The following is a 25,024-nucleotide window of genomic DNA, read 5'->3' as shown; positions in this document are numbered from 1 at the left end:
ATAGTAAATTTTTAACACAACAAAAATATTTAATCTAAACTTTAACCCTAAGGGTTAGTTAAACAAGTAGGTAGAGCACTATAACTTTTAAGAAAAATATTTGAGTTTGAATGTCCGTAATTTATTTGATATAGTAATTATAAGTTTGATTATTATATTTTGAATTTATCTATCTAATAAATACAAGTATGCTCCATTATTAGTAAAGAGAAAAAAAAAAAAAAAACCGACCGACACTAATGTATATACATTAATTATTGGCCTTTGCTTATACTGCATTGACAGAGAAATGAGATGCGTTGATGCTGTACTGTTTAAATTATATAATATAAGGTTTATCATTAGATAATGGGACATGAGTAATCTTATTAGTCACAAAAATACAAAATTTATGAAGGTTTTTTAGTTAAGCAATTTTAATCTCATATGAGAGCCCTTATAGTTCATTTATTGGACGGATTCTAATAGAAAATTCCTCGCTCTTATGCGTTAGTTGTCTCCCTGCAAATACCATTGTTCTTTGCCCCACAGCATATTCATTTCAGTTGTGCCAATTTTACCCTTAAAAGAAGTTTAAATGAAAAAAAAGAATCATTTATATATAAGAAAGTATGATTTCAATTGTAGACTTTTAATTTACATGATTTAGTGATTATAAAATCGATTATTAGATTTAAAATTTAATTTATTTGATGTGACTGAAGATTAGACGGTTCGAGATTAGTTGACCTCATATTACTCTTTCTGTTTTTTTTTCTGGTTGAAATTGCATGGAAATTTAATAGGGAAGACTTTAATAAGAAAGATGGTATTAAAGTCTTTCAACAACTTTTGCTACTCTCATTTTATTGCTTAAATCGTACCGCAAATTGTCTTAAACCCCAATTTTAAAGCTTATTATTCTCCCTAGATTGTTCTTAATGTTAATTATTAAAGCATACATGTACTTTCTATCATTTTTTACAAGAAAAGGAACTATGGATGGCAACAGAAGGAAGTGGGGGTTAAATATTTTATTTTCTATCCTCATCTCAGTATAAGATTTTAATCTTTATCTATGTTATAAGGATGACAATAATTTTCTATATCCTCTCAATAAGAAAAAAGTCTTTTTTATCCCCTACCCGTAAAAAAAATCTTCTTGTTTTTTTATCTATAGAAAAAAATTTCTTTATCATTTTCCCTAAATACAATATAAACATGTTAAACAATAAAATTAATTAAAATTAAAATCAAACTATTTTAAGCATTACAAATAATATATATTTATTGCCTAATTATATAAAATAAAACATAAAAAAATTAAAAAATATGAAGATATAATAATATTTTAAATAAATATATTAATATAAAATCACAATAAGAACGGTAATGACAGTAATGGAACGAAGGAGTGACATATATATATATATATATATATATATATAGATATTCCCATCATAATTTAATTGGGCGTTTAAAGTTGTCGTAAAATGAAGGCTGCAGTACAGGTGCCGAGTGCTGAATTGACTGAGAACATGGCGAATATCAACATACAATGACAGAATGCCAACTTTTACCCCTACGCACAAGGCGAATCCATGTGAGCCGTGCATAATATTCCAATAAAAGATTTGGTATGCATGTGATTAATATGAAATTCATGTCAGTACCAATTTAAACATCTAAAATTTTGGCCAAAAGAACCACCCAAGGATCAGTCTATTTTCAAATAAATAAAATTTTATTTTATTTTCTTACTTTAATTTTAAAAACTCATCATTTTTCTTTCATTCTAAGTTTTTAAAAATTATATATTCTCTTTAAGGTTTATTTTTCAAAACCTAACTTTTTCGACCAACAAAACTGCTTTTGATCGTCTTCTTCAGTCCACTGGACTCTCTTTCCTGATGCGCTCTCACTTTAACCGAAATTTCCCCAATTTGACTTTGTTATGCACGAAGACAAAGAGTCGATTCGTCTTCATACACAATGGCTCTCCATCATCAATTTCTCTCGGATTCTCGTCGACTCTTCATATGTCATCAGCTCACAACAATAGATCGAAGATGAAGAGTCATCGTCTTCGTTGATTCTAAACAATGAAGACAAATCAACGTCTGCATCGATTCATCTAAACAAAGATGATTCATCTTTGTTTAGATGAAGACTTGTCTTTTCCAATGAAGATGATTCTAGAAAAAGGGAGAGAAAGGGTCAGAGAGTGCCAATTGCCGAAAATGGAGAGGTTTTGTCAAAAAATTGAAACTCTACATGGAAAATGTAACTTTTCCCCCTAGCGTTTTTTTCTCTTTCTCTTTAGTGATCATCTCCTTTTCGACTATCAGTCAGCCTTCCCAAATCTCTTATGCTCTCGTCAATGGTCTCCTTCCCACCATCTTCATTCCCCTTTTCCCATCAAGTCGTCTCAAACGAAGATCATTCATCTTTGTCTCTAACAATGATGGCAAGGGAGAGAGACTGGGAGGGAAAGAAAATGCAGTTGGAGACAATTAAGTTTGCTAGCAAATAGTGTCGAAAAAAATCAAACCCTAAAGAGAGAATGCAACTTTTCAAAACTATTAGTGAAAGAAAATTATTAGATTTTTAAATTAAATGAGGGGGGGGGGGGGGAATGTGATAACATTTTAGTTTTTTTAAATATTTTTAACTAAATAACATTTTTACCCTTAATTCTAATAGAAAATTTTAATATAAGAGTGAATATTTAAGTTTTTCAAACTTTATGGGTTAAAGGGGGAGTACACTAAACCTTGGGTGGGACTAAGTCTTTTGGCCAATAATTTTTAGTACAACCACGTAATTCTAAAGATACGTGTTTTTCATGCTATAATTGACCTCATATTACTCTTATGCTTTCTTGCAGAAATTGCATTAAATAGAGAAGACTTTAAGAAGATGGTCTTAAAGTCTTTCAACAACTTGTGCCTCTCTCATTTTATTGCTTAAATCGTACCACAAATTCCCTTAAACCCCAATATTAAAGCTAATTATTATCCATAGACCTCAAATATATAACTAGATTGTTCTCAATGTCAATTATTAAAGCATACATATACTTTCTATCGTTATTCACAAACAAAGGAACTAAGGATGACATCAAATATTTTATTTTGTCTTTATCTTTGTAAGAAAAAACTCCTCTCTTTACTCTTGTACCCATAGAAAAAGAAATCATTTTTTTATTCATTCTAAATGCAACATAAATATATTAAATAATAAAATTAACTAAAATTAAAACTAATATATTTTAAATATCACAATAATATATATATTAACCACTTTAATATGTACAACAAAAACATAAATAAATTTAAAAATTATAAATAATTTAAAACTATAAAGATATGTTGATATTTTAAATAAAAATATTAATATAAAGAGGTGAGGACGATGACAAGAGCGAGATAGAGAGGAGACACATGCATCCCATTTTCGATTGTGAATATATTTTTTATCCGTATCTTTTTTCTTATTTCTATAAAAAAAAAATCTCTTTTTATTAGAATTAAAAAATTTAAATTCAAGACTAAAATTATTATCTTAATATATACAACAAAAAATATAAATAAAATTGAAAATTATAAATAATATAAAAATATAAAGATATGTTCATATTTTAAATAAAAAATATTAATATAAAAAGACGAGAACGAAAATAGAGATGGGATAGAGAGGAAACACATGTATTCCATCTTCGATTATAAAAATATTTTTTTATCTATATCTTTTTCTTCTCATTTCTATCAAAAAAAATTTTCTTTATTAAGATTCAAAACTCTAAATTCAAACTAAAATTGTCATCCCTTCAAAAAACTGCTAAGTAACCAAACTTATGGCTCGATCATAATTTAATTACACGTTTAAAGTGATCGTAAAATGAAGGTTACAGCGCAAGTGCCAAGTGCTGAATTGACTGTGAACATTGGTGAATCTCAACGTACAATGACGAAGTGTCATCTTTTAGCCCCACGCACAAGGCCAATCCATGTGAGACGTACCACAAAATTCCAATAAAAAAAATTTGGCATGCATGTGATTTATGTGAGATCCATGTCACTACTGATTTTAAACATTTAAAATTTTTTAATATTGCCCACCAACTTACAATCATTCGGCTAATTAAAATATAGTCATTAAAAATGGAAAACAACTCAGTTGGCAAGCTTCAAAATCAATTCTTGAATCAATAATTTATAGCTCTTATTGGTTATTTTAGCTTAATTAAATAAAAATCTGTTCATAATTAAAAAAAATACAAATTGCTTAAATTATATATATATAGCGCAATGTTATACGTATCCACTTTTAAATACACATATGATGTGATATTATGTGATTAAGTGTTATTTTATCTTTAATTTAAAATTATTCAATCATTTGATGATATATATCAAGTGTGTACCCAAATTAAATATGTATAGTTTTATTAATATTTCAATAGGGTTGAATTTAAATCAAGTTTGTTCTAGTTAGAGCTCAAGTTTGATTCGAACAAGTTCAAAATAAGTTTGATTCAAATGAGTTCAAGTTTGAGCTTTAGGGATATTCAACTCGTAAAGCTCACAAATTTGAAAAATTTGATACAGATAAACTAAAACAATATTGTTTTGATCAATATACATCAAAACGATATCGTTTTAGTATCGAACTAAGTTTAAACTTAAGTTAAACTTGAGCTCGATTCTTTTCAAATGAGTTGAGCTTGGACACATTTGAAACGAAATCAAGCTCAAGTTTAGGCTTACTAAAATGAGATCGGATTCGGTTCGGCTCAAATTCAGCTATATTGATTAATTAGCGATGATATTCTTTCCACTTTGTTCTGATAAGATTTCCTTGCAAGTTATAAAAGAAACGAATGGAGTGATAATATATGGATGGAGAGTATAGTGGTAAAAAGAAGCATTGATGAGCAATAATAAAGTTGAGAGTGAGGGAAGGAGGAAAAGTTGTTAATGGAGTGGACAACAAGAAAACTTTATGAGCTTTCTTTCATAATGTGGAAAGCATTTATGGCTCACAAGCCAATGCCAATCTGCCCTTGGCTTTAATTATTATTCTCTCTGGTTTCCTAAGTTTAAAGTAAGCCTTGGCTTTCTACATATTTTGTATTATAATGTATGATCATCAACGTTCCCACCCAACAAATATTTTCCCTCTAACCAAAGCAATCACTATATGTAACCAATCCACTGCTTTCTATGTTTCTTCAATTAATTAATTGCATCTTATCAAATCTTTCTTCCTTCATATTATTACTTTGCTCTTTTGGACTGCAAAGTAAGTGGAGTCTGTCTGTCAACAACTTATGACCGAGATATGGGTTTGTGTGCAGAGTGACAAAAGCCAAGACGAAACCATGTTTAGGGTAGGACATGGCATATTGTATGCGTGGCTGGCTAACTAAATGCGAAACTTAGTGTCATCATAAGCGCACATTTTCGTGTCAACAAAAAAACACCTCCGTCACTTGCCCTCAATAGCTAGTCACTATGTATAAAGAGTTTTTCAATTGTTTTGACGAAAATAAACAAGGCCAAATGGCTTAGTCACATTCAAGGGGTGTAACTATAGTATTTTGAAATTTGAGAGAGCAGCTGATATTTGTAAAATAATAAAATTATGAAAAGAGAGAGAAAATGTAAGTTTTTTAAACTAAGATTGAGAAAATTATCAGTTTTCAAAATTAAAATGACAAAATGACATAAAATTTTATTATTTTTAATATTACTAATTAAATTACGTTATTATCCTTATAACTAACAAAAAAATCTTAACAAAATTGAATAACAAGTTGGTATTTGAATTTTTAAAAATTAACCTTTTATCCAATAAAAATATAACTAATGGGATAACAACACGTGATGATATTAAACACTCATATAATGGGATTGAACTTTCTTATTAAATAAACTACACTTTTACACTTTGTGATAGAATAGACAAAATTTAGTCTATTCTATGAAAAAACAAAAAAGTGATAGTTGTTATCCCTTCACAAAATATTGTAGGAATAGATTGTTCGATAATACAATAGTAAATGTTAAACAAGCTATAAATTTAAATGAATTTGTTGGACTATGTCTAAAACTATAAGTCATATGGTTTTCTAATGTATTTGAACAATAATAACAAAATCTGATCAATAATAACCCAAAAAAAAAAAAAAGACCCCAAGAGCTAGTTTAAATGGTAAAAGCAAAAGAACCCCTCGTAAAAGATCAAAATTCCAATAATGTAAGTGAATGGAGACATTCTTATGAAAAAAATTTGGACCGATTAGTGTAAGATTGAATAGCTACCATACAAGATGAATTCTTGACAGATTTAGTACAATAATTTTGAGTTTAATTATAATGTCTTTAGGTTTATCGATTTAACAAACCAAGCTGGATTCCCCAATTACAAAAAAATAATAATAACAAAAAAATGGTAATAAACCTATTTTATCAACAACCTTTTACTTTTACTTTCCTTTTATAAGAAAAGTATATATTAACATGGTAATGTTACAAATATAATTTGATATTATCACATTGATCATGTGATTGTTAGCATTAGTTTAATATTCACATAAGGTTGTGTAAGGTCAAGTAGGCAAAACTTCCTGAACAAACAGGCCCATTTACAATTGGGCTTTGAGAAACCAAGGCAGGTGTCATATATATATATATATATATATATATATTTTTTTTTTTTTTCTTATAAAGAATCCTACTCGAGAGGAATCTCTTCTTTGAAGCTCAACCAGGTAAAACTTTTATATTGTACACTTTGGACCTCATATGTTATTTAATCAATATCATCTTAACATCTTTAACTGATATAACAATGTGAAAGATACACACAAATTCAATATTTTTTTCCGTGTTTTGCCTTGACCATCTCTCAAGAGACATATAGAGTGACTCTGATCCTATTTCTAACACATCTAGTCTAATAACCCAATCTATTATCAATATATTATTTACTTTGAACTTGTATACAATCGAACATGATTTTGTTTATATTTTTTATAATCCAAAATGTATCTCGATAATCTAAAAAGTTCACATGTTATTTAATTAATATTATTTTAATATTTTTAAACGATATGAGAAATACACATAAATAAAAATCTTTTTCATATTTTATTAATATGAGATTTATCTAAAAATATTACTTAAATAATTCAAAGTATGATCTTGATATAACCTCTTCGAATCCTAATTCCAAATATTCCTATTTTGGGCTTGTAATTTCATGAATTTATTTATTAAAAATATGATTTTGATATAACCTTGTCTAAGTCCCAAATCCAAACCTTCCTATTTTGGGCTTGGGATTCCACGGATTCATTGGCTTTGCAGAATTGGAATTTAGAAAATCAAATCTCGTAAGGTCAAAAGTAATAACCTACTGCCACACGTTTTTTGTTCTTTGTCGTTCGTGGGCCCCGTCGGACCACCGCCTTTCCTGCGCTTTCACTCACAATTTTCTAGGATACCTTGCTACCACCAATGCAAACAGCCAAAGATGGCAGCCGTGCAGACAGCGACGTCGTTTTAATTGAATTTCCATCTTAACGTTAGCTTAAACAACCCTCGTGATTGTGTTGTCTAATTCATGAAAGCCGAAAACGACCTCGATTACTTGACAGAACGACAACTCTCTCCCTCTCGTTTTTGTTGGGTTCTTCAAATTTCACATTTCCCACACCAATGCACTGCCTTTTCTTCTTCCCCCACCCACTGCGTCTCCCAATCTCCACAAACAAAACAAACACAATTACCATTTTTCATTCTAATGTCACACTGATTATGAATATTTAAGTTATTACAATAAAGAGCAAATTTTATTTGAGTCTAATTATTTAGTAATCAAATTCATAATTACTATATAAATTATCAGTTATTATCGAATATATTCTTTTGATTTTTTTTATAATAAAAATTTTTATTTAAATTAAATTTTTTTTAAAGATAGAATAGAATAAAATTAATTATTAAATTAAATAAATTAAAATTTTAATTTTTAAATATTATTATAAAAGATTTAAACTCATCTCTTATTGTACATGGAGTATTCTCTTGCAAAACTCCTGTTTTCTATGCACCTTTTAATCTTTTGTACTACAGGTATTGGGTAATGATAATGTTTCCACCATACAAACTGTTGCAGAGAAAGGCCATGCCTAGCCACAACAAACTTTTGTTTATATTTCATTTTTTATATTTGTTAACAGTACCAGTGTGTAGTGTAAGTGTGCTTTTGTACTAGGTACCAACTTCACAGGTTATTTTCGTCCATATTTTAGACTAGAGCTTCTCTCTACTACTGAAAGTCTGAAATGTTGAAGATGAAGTTGCTCTTTCAATTTTTCCTTATTTGCTTACTGGGTCTTACAGGTAATGTTTCATCCATTTTCTTTTTCACTCTACTTGTGTTGTGTTTCTTCTTCTTTTGGTTTAATAAGAGGCTCTTTCCTGTTTTTCTTTTATTGTTGCAGTTACAGGTCAAGAAAGTTTTCAGCTTCTTAATCTCTATGACACTAGCTCTCCAGGATCTCTTCAAGCTTCCTCTCACTCTGCTCTGCCTATAGCAGTTTCTGTGAGTGTTGATAACCTGAATGAAATCTCTGGCAGTGTTTTAGTGGCTGAGAGTTGGCTTAGGAATTATGTTCTGGCTCACTACCCGGCCTCCAAAATCACCACCATTGTTGTGGGTAACAATGTTCTTTGCCAGAAGGAACAAAAGCACAACTGGGTTCTTATTCTACCAGCTCTAAAGAACATTTATTACTCTCTTACAAGGTGGGGTTTGCAGAGAGATATCAAAGTCTCTCCAGCTTTCTCTTCCAACTGCTTACAGCCACATTTGGCTGAGAAATTTATGAAACCTTTGTTGAAGTTTCTCCTTGCTGCAAACTCCACTTTCTCCTTAAACCCTCCTCCAATGTTGAATCTTTTATCAGATAAAGCTACAACCAACACCTTTGTGTCTTCTCAGTTCGAGTCTATAAAAAGTCTTGGATTTTTAACACCCAACACCATTAATGTTTTGATCCACATTCCCAGAGAAGCAAAACCAAGAAGCAGAAAGCTCTCAGATTCTGATTCCAAGGTTATAAACCCATACCCAGCAAGACCAACACCATTACCAGAAATCTCCCCAATTCACTCCTCTATAGGCTACTCCATTCCAGCCCATGTGGTCAAATCTCCACAGCCCCCTCTATCACACTCGACTTCTTCACCACCATTAACTTTTCCTTCAGATTCTCCACCACCGCTGACTTTTCCTTCAGACTCTCCACCACCACTGACTTTTCCTTCAGACTCTCCACCACCAATGCCTTTCTATATGGCGCCAGAAGTGCCACCTGAGACTTTTCCAGCCCCACCGCCTTATGGTCTCTCTTCGCCTCCTTGTAATCCAATTGATAACACTGTGGCTCCATCACCTGAGCCTACAGGGGTGGTACAGAGTTTATGGTGTGTAGCTAAGCCTAGTGTTCCAGCTGAGACTCTGCAGGAAGCAATGGACTATGCTTGTGGTGACGGTGGTGCTGATTGTGCGGAGATCGTGCCTAATGGGAGATGTTTCTATCCTGATACTGTTGTAGCTCATGCCTCTTACGCTTTCAATAGTTACTGGCAGAAAAACAAGAGAAATGGAGGAACTTGTAGCTTTGGAGGGACTGCTATGGTCATCAATGCTGATCCCAGTAAGCATTCTTTTCTTTTAGTAAATGATTAGTTTGTTGGAACATAAAGTTCCCTTTCAAATTACATTAAAACTATACAGATTTATTTTGAATATACAAATTGATATACATTTAATGTTTGTCATCGATTTATGAGTGATTTTGAATTACAGAAGTTTCACTCAATCATATAATGATACACATAAAATGTATACTTATTTATGTACTTTAAGTGAGTAAACATAATATTACACTTCAAATTATTGTTGGTGATCCTTTGAGAGCTTGGTTTTTCAGGTTATCTTCACTGTCGGTTTGTTCTCAGCTGAAGACGGTAAGAGCAAGTGGGATTGTATCGGTACAAAGTAGTAGCGGATGCAATGCTATATCCAATTTGATTGCTTTTCCCTTTAGCTGGGCTAATTAACTTTGTTTAGTATAATATTTGCAAGAGTAAGTAGCTTTGGGGAACTTGCTTCTTTATGATTAATTTGCTTAAGGGGTGTTCTATGCTCAAAGTGAAAGTGCTTTTGACTGCTCTGCCATGAAATATATACTTGCTCTTCTTCGTTTGTATGATGAAAATTGTTTGCGTTTAAAGAGGACTTTAGTAGTGAATTAACATCAGATTGCCTAAACTTAGGTTTGCTATATAATTTTCAATTGGGAACAGAAACAGTGCTAACTATTTGTACTAGGGAGGGACAGGGAAAATCAACCAGGCTAGAATCGAACGAGGTTAATATGACACTTTTAGACAAATCTTACATTAACAAAACATAAGAAAGACATTGAGTTTGTATATATATTTCATATTGATTAGAAATATTAAGATATAATTGATTAAATAGTCTGAAACTATATCTACAAACTAATTCAAATGTTTGGAGAAATATTACCGTATGACGATTTTGTTAGAAGTGAATTAGAGAAATGTCAAGGGATAAATATCAGCAACTGGAAGAAGCAATTTATGCTGTCAAACGACTTTAAAAGTACCGGGCCGTCTATGACCATGTCTCAAGATGACTGGCTGGTTGATTTTGTGTTAGGTTCCAACCACTTCAAGAGCAATAACGGTGAACTTTATATATACCAACAATCTCTACCACACATTGTCTTTTAAACTCTGAAAGCTGTCAAACGACTTTAAAAGTACCGGGCCGTCTATGACCATGTCTCAAGATGACTGGTTGGTTGATTTTGTGTTAGGTTCCAACCACTTCAAGAGCAATAACGGTGAACTTTATATATACCAACAATCTCTACCACACTTTGTCTTTTAAACTCTGAAGACATTATAAATAAATTGATTGATTTAATACCTAATTTTCCAGCACAAAGCTCGAAACTGCTAAACTTCACAGTCGTATTTTCGAAATCAATTCTTGTTAACCTATTTATTCTACCGAGTAGTTGATTATGCCATCAACTGTCGGAAATTGAGATCCCATTGAGGAAATAAACATATACAAACATTCACATTTCATTCAGTCTGTCAGAAACATCGGATTTTATGGTAAAACTGAATCTGAGATGATGCAAAAAGAGTAGACGCACGATCACCAAGAGAACGAAAACCCTTACTGCGGTCTATGGAGATAACTCAAAAATGCATATTTACATCCTCAATTAAACAAGCCATTCGAAAAATGAAACTAAAGCTCCTATACATTTAATATGTGCTCATAAGCAAATAAATAATCTTTAAACTCTTTCACTGCTGAAGACCAAATTGAAGCTGCAAAAACTCACTAACAAATTTGAAACAATAGATTAAAACTGAACAAACTTGACATCCTTACTGTTGATCACTACTAGTTAAACACACTAAGGCAGTGGAGTTTCCATCTCCACTATCATCTGAAACATTAACAGGGTCTTCTTTCTGAGTCAAAAAAAAAAAAAAAGGAGGAAATTTAATGTTAGAGAAATAGAAGTAATAAACAAAAAAGAAATCATCAAGAGTTAAATCAAAGCGCAGAAAACCTGAGACTATAAATTGCAGACATCAACTTAACCTTCAAAATTCTAATATATGCAAAAACATCCACTTCTCTCTGTTACTCCTAATCCAACAGAATACAAGTCCATGGATAACAAATTGAGTTCATAAAACCAAAATGCAACCTTTGTCCACCATCAAAAACTCAAAAGAGACAGTTTCTACTAACATCAGTTACAATTTTTTGTACTCAGAATGACTGTATAAATTATTTTGATGTGCTATTGTCAGCCAATAAGCACTTCCATTATTTCTAATCAAGTGGTTGTTACAGTAACTACTCCTTATCCATAAAGACCAATTAAGAGGAATAAAGTCTGCCCGCAATATAAATAAATAAGAAAAACAGCAAATTAAATAAAGCAAAAGATATGCTTCTTATTTTAGTAAAACCAGAAACAATAATCAGAAAAACACACAACAATCTTGTGTAGTAATTCATTTCACGAGATAAGCATACCTTTCTATTAAGACTCTGTGCTGTCATAAGCTCATAAAATTTACGCATCAACATCTCTTCCTCAACCTGAAAATCATTAAACATGAACTTTTAGCGCAGGTTTTGATTGCATAACATCATGGATCAATGTAATTCTCTCTTTAAAATTGTAATTAGAGTACTGCCTCAAAAATTCTCTTGTAACATAGTTATTTTTCAACATTAGGACCAAAAATGGAAATGAAAAAAGGGTCTAAAATTAAAAGATCAACTACAGCTATATGTATTAGTTTACATTAAGAATGCCTTAGTTTTGGAGCCACTAAATAACAAGGCTTGCCAATATCCAAGAAACGAGTACTAAAAAAGAACCTGAAGTTTATGCAACTCATGAGACATTGATCTGTGGACCTCGTTAAGAAGCTCATTCTGCTTCTCCAAATGCCTGCACACATAAAATTAAAAAAACTTAATAAATTATCATCTTTTATAAAATTCAAAACAAATAAAATAGACTTACTTCAAAATTTCTCCAGAATAACGTGGCTCCATGGTATAACGTCGACTATGTCGTTGGTATTAAAACAACTGAACCAAACTCGGTTATGAAGGTAACCAGATTCAATCTGCATGGTAAGTAAAACGTATAAAAGTAAGCCTAATTTGAGCATATAAAATTACTGAAAATGTTTAAACCGTATTATGCACTTGCGAAACCCTAATGATAAACATTATGAAGAATAATTCTTCAAGACAATTAATATAAAGATTCCAAGATGGTTATAAGTGAATGCGTAACGCGATTTTCCCTAAATATAGTTTACTCTGAATCGCACTCCACAACCATCACATTCAGGATTTTCATCAAGCACTGTACAGGAGTCCAAAAACTATACAGAATAACTTTTCAGAACGGCATCAATCAACGAAACTCACCAGAAATTGTGAACACTGTAAGCAGAACTCAATGCAGCAAACAAGCGCGGTGAAAACAAAAACTCTTAACCATAAGATAATCAACCTGATGCAGCGGGGAGTTTGGATTTGTTGAAATTTTAACGGTGATTTTGAGGGATGATCGGTCGGCTCGTCACCGCCTCTTTTGTCATTTTTTATTGGGGCATCATAGGTCCAGTCAATTTCATGGGCCGTAGCCCAAATTGCAAAGATCCTACAAAAGGCCGTGACCAAAAATATCTGGAAATCAAATGGCATCAATTTTCAAACCAAAAATCAAATTGAAAAATAGATTATTTAATAATCAGTTTATATATTGATTCAAAAATATAAAAAAAAATTGGTTTTTCTGTTTGATTACCAATTTATCAATATTTTAACACTGGTTAATCAAATCAATTTTAAAAAATAAATAAAATATAAAATAGAATAATTTTTTAAAATTCAATTCAAACAGGCTAACCAAAAATTCAGCTTGATTAATTAATATTTTTTATTTGATTAAAATTGATTAATCTTTAAATCAATTCAATCTCAGTTTATGATTTTCTCTTACCAAAAAATTCAATTTGGTTTTGAACAACCCTACATGTAACCTAGTTTAAGTTGGCTATAACACTAGTTATCCATTTCTTCGGACTTCCTTGTGTTAGTGGACACCTAAAATTGACTTAAAAAATTTCATGGAGTGAACAATTGTTTACAATCTCAGCAAATTCAAATAAAAGTCATAATAGGGGGGATATTGATTAAAACAACCTATTTTTTTCTAGTGTATATATATAATCAATTTTTTTTCTATTATATATATAGTTTAAAATATAAAATATTTAAAATATCCTTAGACTATGTACTTACTTAACCAAACATCAATTTACCTAATCAAAATATAAAACTCACCTACTTATCTAATGAAGACTGAAATATTAGATGAAATGTAAAAATTTCTGATGACTTTGATAGTAGAAAGGTTGACCAGGTGGTTGGCAACCAACCAATTTATTTTTAAAAAATTGGTTGGTCAACCAATTTATTTTTAAAAATTGAGTTGATTCGCCGATTAGTCTCATAATCTTCTTCTTTTAAAGACAAAGTCAACTTAAAAAATAAATATATTTGTATAATAGAACAAAAAGTGATTATATATGTATAAAAGATAAAATGAATGATCATTTTTAATCAATATCCTCATACTCTGGTTATACGATCTAAAGATCTCTTAATTAATCTTGAGCTCAATTGTTTGAGAAAAATGAGAAACTGTGAATGACTCATCCTAATATAGGTAAGTAGTATCCAAACCCTTATAATTTTATCTATTTTTATTACGTAATTGTAAACTTTCAAATTTCAACTAAACAAACTTTGTGATTTTTTTGGGGAAATAAGATTGTGTTGATAAATATTGTTGTTTGTAAATTAATTTAGAAGTATTGATAGTACAATTAGGAAAATTTATTAGACTAGTTTGAATGCATGTTTATAATGTGTTTGTGGTGAAATCGATGCAACTGAAGAACGAAAGGTAAGCGCAACCCTAGGCAGGCGCTTGGAGAATTTTTATTGCAAAAATTATAATTTACCATTTCCATCAAATGAAATTTGAACTCACATCTCTCTATTGCTACTCGATAAACTTCTCTAAAGTTACAAGGGCTTACCTTGTGTTTGTGTCTGAAATATATTGAATATATAAGTATAAAAATCGAAATTTATATTACACAAAACTAATTAGTTTGTGTTAAGGTCCAATCTACTACACTTATGTATCACTCATTTTATTCACTTTTATTAGATAAGAGGCTATTTTTTTAGTCTCTAAAAGTTTGAAAGAATTATGAATTAGACTGTAAATTAAATGGATATTACAATTTATAATATTACATTATACTCTGAAAGGGAAATCTAATTCTATGAAACAACAAAAACAATATACACCAAGTCAGAATAATATTAAATTAGATCAAATCAAATTAATAATGTTCTTATATTTTTCTTTTCTTCTAAGCGATCAGTATGTGATAGCATTAATACGAAAAATGACTGGTGAAGCAGCACTGATCAACTTTCACTCGATATCTTTTTACAGATTCCATTTATTCACAAGAGAAACAATCACAGATCAACACATGACACAATGCAAGCCGCATCTAGGAGCAGGAATCAACAGTATGACTGAAAGAAAAGAGTAAATTTTGGTTAATGATGGAACACAGAGTCACTCATGTGCTTAATGGCTGTCTGTTTTGTTCCTACCATGCAAAAGCCTGCATGAATAGCATCAACAAAGTTTCAGATTATTCATTCGGAATGGGCATCAATGGGCTTGGGCATGGTTGATTCCCCTCTTCCATCACCATTTGTCATGATATGCATCACTAGATTCTTCTGTGTGAACTTTTCTTTTGCTTTCTTCCATTAATTCTCAGAATTCATGTGGGGAAACATCATGAGTTCGTTGAACAGCAACACCACGCATCATCATTATTATTCTAGTTGGAAGAATATTAAACCCTTTTTAGCCATTAAAGCTTTAAACAAAACAATGCATTCTTCACGAAAGAAGAAAGCCTCGCTCTTTGGAAATGGTCCATATGGACCACCCAGTTTACCATGCAATATTTAATTCTTCACAGACCATGGTTAGGTTGCATGCATCTGCAATATGAATCAAGCCGATAAAATATATGAGTTTTGAGAGAGAAATGATGAATGAAGAAAGGCGAAATTCATTGAATCCCAAGGTAGAAAGCTTTAACTAAGAAATGAATCTTTCCTGAAGAAGGCTGTCAGGAGATCTTTTGCTTTTTCAAGTTAATTATAACTTCAAAATATTGACCAACATGGTGAGTCCATCTTTCTCTCTCTATATTCAACTGCATAGCTTTCTCACAAGGGTAGCTTGAGTGGTGTTAGTTTGGAATTCTTAACGAGTTTTTGGAGTACAAAACTTAGCGAGTTCATGTTAGATAAAACATTGACTTATCTGACATAATAATTATAGAATCGATTATTAAAGTTAGACTTTAACATGCTCATATTGGTTGGTACAACTTTGAAGTAAATTTATATAATTTATTTGTACATTTAGTATTACTCAAAATTTAAACCTTGAATTAATGTTATGAGAATGACATGTTTTATATATAAGAGGATGAGTTCAAATTTCTTTTAATAGTATTTTAAGATTAAACTTTTGATTTATCTAGTGTAATAGTTATAAGACTAGTCACTAAATTTAAGATTTTACCTACTCAATTTAATTGGTTCGATCCTAAACAATATACAAGTAAGTGTTGATAAGGTATGAGATAATATTGATGTGAAGGAGGTCTTTGTCTTCACCAACAAAACCACATGGTGTGGCTCAAAAGTTGACATAGCCTAAACACAATCTTTCAAAGTGCCCACGTATTCCCTTGGGATGCCATAGCTCTCCAGCTTCGCAATGTATGACCTTTCACTCTCCACAATCACATCCCTTATGATTCACTCTCTTGACACTAATTAGCTCTTTGACTTCAAAAAAAGAAATTATTCATAGATCACTTTCCTATATTATCTGATGCCCCAAACCCATATCCAAAATTTTTTCAGATCCGTGTTTTTTCCAAAAACCACCAATTTTATTCAATTTTAATTGGCAGCAAATCGTTGGCAGGCTGGGCTATAGGGAATAGAATTGTATCGCGAAGAGAGGTGAGATGTTTGCCGAACAAAGAGATCGAATCATTAAATGCAAACAAAGAGAGAATTTAATTAATTTAACGAAAAAAAAGATGAATAGAGATGACAAATGGGTTGGGTTGAGTCGACCTATAGTACGACATAGACACGACTTTTTTGGCCTAACCCACTTAGGGCCAATATGGAAAACCCTAGGCCCTACCAAACCCACAAGCAAAGTGAACCTTACCTTGAGCCATGAGATAAACTTGTGAGGTAGTCTGGTACAACCCAATACTAGGGTTGGATTCAAATCGAACCACGTTCAAGCTTGAGTTTGACTTAATTTGTATGAAATTAAACTCGAGCTCAACTCATTTCAAAAGAGCCAAGCTCGAATTTGGTTTGAGTTTGAACTTTTAACTAGTTCGTTATTTAAACGACGTCATTTTAATACATATTAGTTAAAACAATGTCATTTTGTATCAAAATTTTTAACTCACGAATTTGATGAGTTAAACACTCTAAAACTCAAGCTCGAACTTGAAAATGTCGAAGTTTTAGGCTCGAGCTTGAGCTCGTTTGAGCTTAGCTCATTTCATACTCGTTTAAGCTAAGCTCAAGTTCAAATAAATTCGATTTGAATCTAGTCCTATCTAATACTATTAAGCTATTTATTTTTTAATTTTTTAATCAATTTTTATGGGTCAATCCATTCGTTGTAATCTATTTCTGTAGTAAATCAAAATAATAATAAAAAATTATTTTTATATAATTAAAAAATAAAAAATTTATTTTATGAGGTGATTCACATAAAGCCTCTAGGTTGGCTCATTAAGGGCCTATAGGTACACGATGTAAAACCCTTAAACCTTGAGATTTTGTCTAATCGATCTAATACGAAAGTCCACTAATTGGTGGTTCTTGACATGACCCAACACATGAGTTTGGTAGGTCACACCAAGTCCCAACACGGGTAACCCGACCTAGTGCCAACTCTAAATATGAGTTTTAAAAAAATAATAATAATCATAGTAATAAGGGGAAAAAAAGTATTTCCCATCTAAAATTTAGTTTAATCTTAAAATCATATTCATGACAAATAAAAAACCGAAACACTCACCTATAAATTAATTGTCGTCCAAATTTTCAGTTAAGGACATAAGTAAAATCGTTATTTTATCTATAAACCCTAAGACTTTAAAATCTATATCATTTTCCCCCTTAGGTTTTAAAAACTAAACTTTAACCCATTTTCAAAGTTTGAAAAGTTTAGATTTCATCCTTAAGGTTTGTTTCTTTCTCTGGCTATTATCATTCTTACCAACGATCGACGTTTTCCATCTATCTTTCAAATCCAACTACGAAGGATGACAAAGGACAACCAACAACAAAGGATGGCGAAGCATCGTCTTTCGTCATATCATTCAGAAGTGATGACGAAACATCATTCTTTGTCATGTCATCCAGACGACGAAGGACAATATTGGAGTCTTCCCGATCTGGACAACGAAGGGTCGCCTTTCATCAAAAAAGACCTTCGATTCTTCTCAATCGTCAACCGGTTTTCTAAGGCACTGAAGATGAAACTTGGAAAGCGAAAAAAAAGTGAATTTTTTAAAATTTAATCATAAAGGGTAAATGTGAGTTTTATAAATTAAGAAGGGAAAATGATATAATTTTTTTCAGTTTTAGAGTTTATAGGTAAAATGATAATTTTATCTCTACTTCTAATTGAAAACTTAGATAATAATTAGTCTATGAGTAAGTGTTTCAATTTTTTATCTATCGTAAATATAATTTTGAATTTGGACTTCTTGGGTGTGAAATTATCCCTTTCCCTAATAAAAATCGAGGAGAAAAGTGGCCTAGTTATAAAGTGGAAGAGCATGTGAAAGGCAGAATCTAGTGCAGACGCATGTGACGATCTTGATTGAAATCACGAGTTAAAAACACGATGGAAGGCTTTATTATTAATATACGGGAGGGAGATGGATGGGTCGTTTTCTGGTACACGGGAGGTGTTTGGTTGAATCACTCAAAAAATGAATAAAAAAACTTGAAAAGAAAAGTGGGTCAGTTTGTATAACACAAGGGGAGCACCAAAGTTATGCCTTGTCAGAATTGGCGTGCATTTATGGTTACAGTTACATTTACATTTTAATGGTAATCATAATCTTATTCAGAGGTTCTTTACTTGATTTCTTGTTGGAGCTTTGTGTACAGGTAAACAGTTCTATTGTTGTATTGTAGTAAAACGAAGCTAAAACCAAATATTATAGGAGAGATTTATAGGTGGTGTTGTCGTAGTAGTAGTGGTGGTGGTGGGGGCGCTGGTGCTGATTCAAAGGTGAGAAAGAGAACATTCTGGGCTTTGGCTTTATGTGATAGTGTAGCTGTGGTGGCTATCAAAAGATGAGGAACAGCTCATATTTCTGAAATCTTGCTCTTTTATTTTGGGTTTTTGTTGGCTGGTTCTTGTGTTTTGTGGGGTTACGCTATTGGCTATTCTTTTAGCTCCCCTATTTATGCAGGCTTCTAGCCTAACTATAACATTGCCATTCATACGAACTTTGATTCTTTGTACTTGTTAAACCGATCATACCCCATGCCCACTTTGCTTGCTTTATAACATTCTAGCACTCTTGTGGAGACCAATTCAAGGTATCCCTTCATAAATCAATCAATACATTCCATTTTGTATCCTTAGAGTGAGTTGATCTTCTTCAAGCTTTGATGGTCTGTTATCTGTTTCTGATATGGCTTGTTATGCTTTCATTTGAGGTGGGTTTTAGCAGTTTTCATATTTCTGATTTATTTATTTGTTCTATCTGAGCATGAGTTGGCTACCACTTGGATAGCCTTTAGAGGTGATTTTGTTGATGCGATACCATTTTGCGTTGTTAGGTATGTTTAACATCTTACATATGGTGTAAAATGACTAGAGGATTTTTATCGGGTCGAGTTTTCAAGCTGAGGATGAGTATTGTTGACAGAATTTTATTGTTTTGTTTGGTGAAAGAACTGGGGATGTTCTGTGTGTCAAAATCCGAGTTTGATTCTGATAAATTTAATAGCAGTACTAGCTACTTTCTTGCAACAACTTTGTTGGAATTGATTTTCTCTTGCATAATCTTCCTACTAGAGACCTCCAAAATTGATGCTTATTGCTAACCATTTTGGTAGTTTCTTCAACTCATATCAGAATATGCTGGTTTTCGTTTTTCTGTTGCAGGTGTTGTGAGGATCAAAGTTGAAAGAAGATTTTTTTAAGGAATGTATCTGAGTTTTGGGTTTTGAAACTTTGTGGACCAGAAAAGGTCTCCGTAGTGTGTGATTCTTTGAAAAAAGAAAACAAAGAAAGAGAGAAGTGAATAGATAAACAATTACGGCGAGGGTGATGGTGTCAGTTTTGAGCAAGTGGGGGTGTCTCTTTTTGTGAGAATTATCTATGTTTTGAGAGTCTTTAGGCAATGTCTCCTTCACCTGACCCTCTTTGCCCAGGCTGCGTGGCCTCTTCTACCAATAGAGGAAGCAACCTCTTCTTTGAGCCCCTTTCCATCTAAGTGAACAATTAGTCGAAATTCACACCATCACCACACTCTTTCTCTCTCTGTTTATCTCTTAATCTTTTTCTTTGGCCTTTGGTTTGTAGGGAACATTCAGTTACACTGAGAAATTTATTAGATTTTTTATCCATTTCTGATACTCAAACACCAGTTGATAACAATCAGGTCTCCTATGTGTACTTCTGTAGTTTACTTGAAGTCTGATTGGTAATATTGCTTTTGATTGGCCACAGTGGAATTTCTGTGAATTTGGTGTAAAATTGGAATCTTTTGACAGAAAACTGTGGAACTGATCATTCACTCAACAAAATGAAGTTTATGAAACTTGGGTCGAAGCCTGATTCATTTCAGACCAAGGGAGACAATATTAGGTGAGCTCAAGTTTTTTCATTGCTTCTGTGAGGATATACTTATTTTGTTTTCATTGGGAATGCATTTTCAGTGTGTTGTTGACCTTTATCACTCATAGGCCCTGTGTTACTGAGAGTATCTCTTCCCAACCACATTTCCTGCTTTACATGCATAAGTTTTTTGATGATGTGATGCCTGTGAGCTCTTTTACTTCTATGAATGATCAATCTTAAATAGTAAGAGTGTTTTCAATGCCAGGAAAGTCAAAATCTCTGAGAAATGCTGAATTTAGGATGATATCCAGATCAGCCATTCAAGGTCATAGCTTGGTGGTGACAGACCTCCATGATGGCTTTTTATCTTTAATGCATTAGGGGATGCTTGGCTTCTCAAGCAATATTATGTTGGCGTGGTAGCAATATGTTAATTTTTAGTAGAAATGCAAAAGCAATATGTTCTTTTTTTTTCTTTTTCTGAAGAAAGGAAAGGGGAATAGATGCAGCACTAAGAAAATTTTCAGCTTGACAATTGGAAATTTCGTTTTTGTTATTACAAATGCAGCTTCTATGTAGCCATCAATTTTCAAGTACTACAATAAAGCTTGATTTCCATATTTTAACGTAACTTTCAATTGTACTCTTGTCTTTATGTAGCTATGTAATAAGAAGTGGAGCAATTTGATTTCACTTTCATTATTCTAGTTTTAAAGCTTACTGTTTCCTTTATAACCATTAACTATGTTTCTCCTAATACGCTTATCTGTGATTAAAAAAAAATAGTAAACCTGCTGAGGCATATAAAACATTTAATTTGTCATTTTGTCCATAAGTTTTAGCTTTTGTGTAATTTTTAAAATGTGTGAATCTTTTAAACTTTCTATATATTTGTTTGAATAAGTGTAACTCTTCTTTTTCCCTTTTAGTTAATAAGTTAAACTACAATCAGAATCTGCTAGATATACTTGGTAGCACAAATCTATCTATACTAGGGCTGGTATTTTTCATCATCATGATTATAGAATTTCCTAATCGTTAGGATATAAACAAAAGCATCCCTGGTGATATATCTACTTTTTGGACTAATGATTTGTGTTCAGTAGTTGCAATCCCCACAATAGATAAGTTGTACTTTTCTTTGTTCCTCTTTTTTCATCCCTTGGTTCCAAATTACGTAAACAAATGCCGATTAAGTTCATTGTTAAAAGTAAATTCAGGACTATTTTTATGTGCAGGTATGTGGCTACTGAGTTAGTAACAGACATAGCTGTTAATGTCGGGGATGTGAAATTCAGTCTGCATAAGGTATGAAACTCATATTCTGGCCTAGATTTCAGAACTATTAACATAATATTATCTTTTGGCACTCTCTTTATTGGTGATTATTGGTTTTGATCTTTACTAAGATTGGCAGTATTTGTGCAGTTTCCCCTTCTATCCAGGAGTGCACGCTTGCAGAAGCTGGTTGCAACAGCAAATGATGATGCCAGTGACGAAATTAACATCCAGGATATTCCTGGTGGGCCTGCAGCTTTTGAAATATGTGCCAAGTTCTGTTATGGTATCACAGTCACTCTCAATGCATACAATGTGGTTGCAGCTCGATGTGCAGCAGAATTCCTTGAGATGTATGAAACAGTTGAAAAGGGCAACCTAGTTTACAAAATTGATGTCTTTCTCAACTCTAGCATCTTCTGTAGCTGGAAAGATTCAATTATTGTTCTTCAAACTACAAGGTCGCTTCTTTCATGGTCAGAGGATCTTAAGATTGTCAGCCGCTGTCTTGAGTCCCTAGCTACCAAGGCTTCAGTTGATACTTCCATGGTGGAATGGTCATATACCTATAACAGGAGAAAACTTCCATCTGAAAATGGGAATGATCCTCTCTGGAATGGTGTTAGAAAACCACAATTGGTTCCAAAGGACTGGTGGGTGGAAGATCTCTGTGAGCTTCATATAGATTTATATAAGAGGGTGATAACAACAATCAAAACAAAAGGAAGAGTTTCTGGTGACATAATTGGAGAGGCCTTGAGTGCATATGCCGTGCGAAGGTTACCAGGGTTTAGCAAGGGTATGACAAAGAATGTTGATGTAACTAAGTATAGAGCTTTAGCGGAGGCCATTCTTTGGCTGTTGCCCACAGAGAGAGGTAGTGTTCCCTGTGGCTTCCTGCTTAAGTTGTTAAGAGCTGCAATTTTATTAGAATGTGGAGAAGCAGAAAGAAGAGAATTGATGAGGAAAATTGGCCACCAGCTAGAGGAAGCTACGGTGGCTGATCTTTCGTTCCAAGCTCCACCTGGGGAAACGACAGTATATGATGTTGATATGGTGCAATGCCTAGTTGGAGAGTTCATAACATATGAGCAGAGTGCTCACACTGGGTTTCCTATAGAAAATGAAATAAAGGAGATTAGAGGCCCTGGAATAGTAACAGATGCTTCAAAGGTGAAGGTAGCAAAGCTGGTTGATGGCTACCTTGCTGAAATTGCCCAGGATCCCAACCTACCTCTTACAAAATTTGTCAATCTTGCTGAAATTGTGTCAAATTTCCCTAGACTGTCCCATGATGGACTTTACTGTGCCATTGACATGTATCTGAAGGTAGGCTCCTATTTTTCAAGTATCTTTAAACCAATTAATGTTTTTTTTTATCTTGATTCATTGTCACATTTTTTTTTTGGTAATATCGGTTATTCTATCGAAAATACATACTTTTTGTTTCACTATTGACACACTCACTGAGAAAAAGTTGCATATTAAGCTTTTGTGGTTCCTAGATAAAAGTTATGGTCACAATTTCTTTTTCAACGGTTACCTTTGTAAAGATTTTTCATGGAGATTGTAGATGCGATTTGCGTACACTTGGTAGTTGTAGGCTTCTTTTTTAATAAGTTTCATTCTTGAAATTGATATAGCATTGCAATTATTAGCTGCTAAAACCTTAAGAAACTATCATAGCTTTGCTTGCTGTTAATATATGTTTATGAACTTTGGAGTGTTAAGTTTCAGATGCTTGGTCAAGGACTATAATAGATTTGTTATGTTGCAGCAACACCCTGGGATTAGCAAAAGTGAGAGGAAGAGAATCTGCAGGTTGATGGACTGCAGGAAATTATCAGCGGAAGCATGCATGCATGTGGTGCAAAATGAGCGACTTCCCTTGCGAGTGGTTGTGCAAGTCCTCTTCTTTGAGCAGATAAGAGCCTCAACATCAGCTGCTGGCAACAGCACGCCTGACATACCAGCGTCCATGAGGTCCTTACTCCCTGGTGGATCTCATGGGAGTTCACAGTCTACTACAGCCAACACTGAGGAGGATTGGGATGTGGTGGCAACTACCAAGGATATAAGGGCTTTGAAGGGGGAGCTTGCAACTCTAAGATTATCAGGCAATAAAATCTGGAATGATGGTGCAAAAAATGCGAAAAAATTGTTGCGGGTAAAATGAAAGGTGTTGTTCTCATGTCAAAAGTCTTTTCAAAGCTCAGGTCAGGCAATGAAAGAAATTGTGAAATTAGTAGCTCGGATACATCTGAGAGCCCAAGTCCTGGTTCTGCTACAGCAGACCAAACAAAGTTGACCCCTTCTAGGAGTAGGAGGCATTCAGAATCTTAGATATAAACATGCTAAGGCATGCCTTGTTTGGGCTTGTAAACTTATGTACATATTTGACCATTAGGAAAATTAGAAGCCACTGACTTTATCCGGCTGATTCCCCTTTGGTACAATTCCAGCAAAAGACGCATGTTGAAAGGGTTATGGAGAAAAATCATGTCAGTTAGAAAAATCATGGAAAATTACTGCTGAAGAGATGGAGGTGGTATAGTATTGATTGTTGATCTTTGTGCCCTATTCTGAGAGAGGGAAAGTGTGATGGTTAACCACTTTTGCTGTACTAAAGTCTAAAGTCTAAAGGGAATGGCAAAGTCTCTTTAGTGTTATTTTAGTTGTGCATTGTAGTTATCACTAACCTGAAGATAGGATTGGATTCGAATTGAGCTAAATTCAAACTCGTCTAAGTATGAGTGAAGCCAAGCTTGAGCTTGAATAGCTCGACTCCTCTCAAATGACTTGAGTTTGAGTTTAGTTTAAGTTCAAGTTCAAACCAAGTTTTGAGCTAAACAAAAATGACTAAAATAATGTTATTTTTATATATATTGGTTAAAACGATATTGTTTTGAGCATATTACGCAAAATAACATTGTTTTAGTGAATTTGTATCGAATTTTTTAAGTTTGCAAGCTCGATAAGTCAAACACTCCTAAAATTTCTAAGAGAGGGGGGGTGTGATGGTTAACCACTTTTGTTGTACTAAAGTCTAAAGGGAATGGCAAAGTCTCTTGGAGTGTT

General features: G+C 32.7%; 3 protein-coding genes across 3 annotated transcripts; 2 read left to right on the top strand and 1 right to left on the bottom strand.

Moving 5' to 3' along the window:
• Positions 1-8,069: 8,069 nt before the first annotated feature.
• On the top strand, positions 8,070-10,264 carry LOC123198729 (glucan endo-1,3-beta-glucosidase 13). The gene is made up of 3 exons (XM_044613488.1): positions 8,070-8,390; positions 8,492-9,709; positions 9,986-10,264. Exons 1-3 carry the CDS (start codon positions 8,333-8,335, stop codon positions 10,015-10,017), a joined length of 1,308 nt encoding a protein of 435 aa, XP_044469423.1. The 5' UTR covers positions 8,070-8,332; the 3' UTR covers positions 10,018-10,264.
• A 995-nt stretch (positions 10,265-11,259) lies between these two features.
• Positions 11,260-13,222, bottom strand: LOC123198853. Its single transcript, XM_044613645.1, has 5 exons — positions 13,069-13,222; positions 12,653-12,758; positions 12,505-12,577; positions 12,154-12,219; positions 11,260-11,576 (listed from the first exon to the last, which is right to left on the bottom strand). Exons 2-5 carry the CDS (start codon positions 12,682-12,684, stop codon positions 11,490-11,492), a joined length of 258 nt encoding a protein of 85 aa, XP_044469580.1. The 5' UTR covers positions 12,685-12,758; positions 13,069-13,222; the 3' UTR covers positions 11,260-11,489.
• A 5,725-nt stretch (positions 13,223-18,947) lies between these two features.
• On the top strand, positions 18,948-24,620 carry LOC123199421 (BTB/POZ domain-containing protein NPY4-like). Its single transcript, XM_044614423.1, is given in 6 exon segments — positions 18,948-19,539; positions 19,991-20,695; positions 21,907-21,976; positions 22,097-23,275; positions 23,724-24,098; positions 24,101-24,620. Coding segments are annotated over 5 exon segments (1,875 nt in total). The 5' UTR covers positions 18,948-19,539; positions 19,991-20,633; the 3' UTR covers positions 24,290-24,620.
• Positions 24,621-25,024: the final 404 nt, after the last annotated feature.

This window comes from Mangifera indica, chromosome 16 (assembly GCF_011075055.1).
Source record: "Mangifera indica cultivar Alphonso chromosome 16, CATAS_Mindica_2.1, whole genome shotgun sequence".
NCBI lineage: Eukaryota > Viridiplantae > Streptophyta > Magnoliopsida > Sapindales > Anacardiaceae > Mangifera > Mangifera indica.
The sequence above is the reverse complement of the archived record's forward strand: the minus strand, read 5'-3'. Positions and strand labels throughout refer to the sequence as shown.

What these genes read in the sequence shown, in the direction of transcription:
- LOC123198853 (XM_044613645.1), bottom strand. Translation starts at nt 12,684, where the DNA reads ATGGAGCCACGTTATTCTGGAGAAATTTTGAA. An exon ending in TATTCTGGAGAAATTTTGAA is followed by an intron (nt 12,578 to 12,652) that starts GTAAGTCTATTT and finishes TTATGTGTGCAG; the next exon opens with GCATTTGGAGAAGCAGAATG. An exon ending in ATGAGTTGCATAAACTTCAG is followed by an intron (nt 12,220 to 12,504) that starts GTTCTTTTTTAG and finishes AATGATTTTCAG; the next exon opens with GTTGAGGAAGAGATGTTGAT.
- LOC123198729 (XM_044613488.1), top strand. Translation starts at nt 8,333, where the DNA reads ATGTTGAAGATGAAGTTGCTCTTTCAATTTTTCCTTATTTGCTTACTG. An exon ending in TTGCTTACTGGGTCTTACAG is followed by an intron (nt 8,391 to 8,491) that starts GTAATGTTTCAT and finishes TTATTGTTGCAG; the next exon opens with TTACAGGTCAAGAAAGTTTT. An exon ending in GGTCATCAATGCTGATCCCA is followed by an intron (nt 9,710 to 9,985) that starts GTAAGCATTCTT and finishes TTGGTTTTTCAG; the next exon opens with GTTATCTTCACTGTCGGTTT.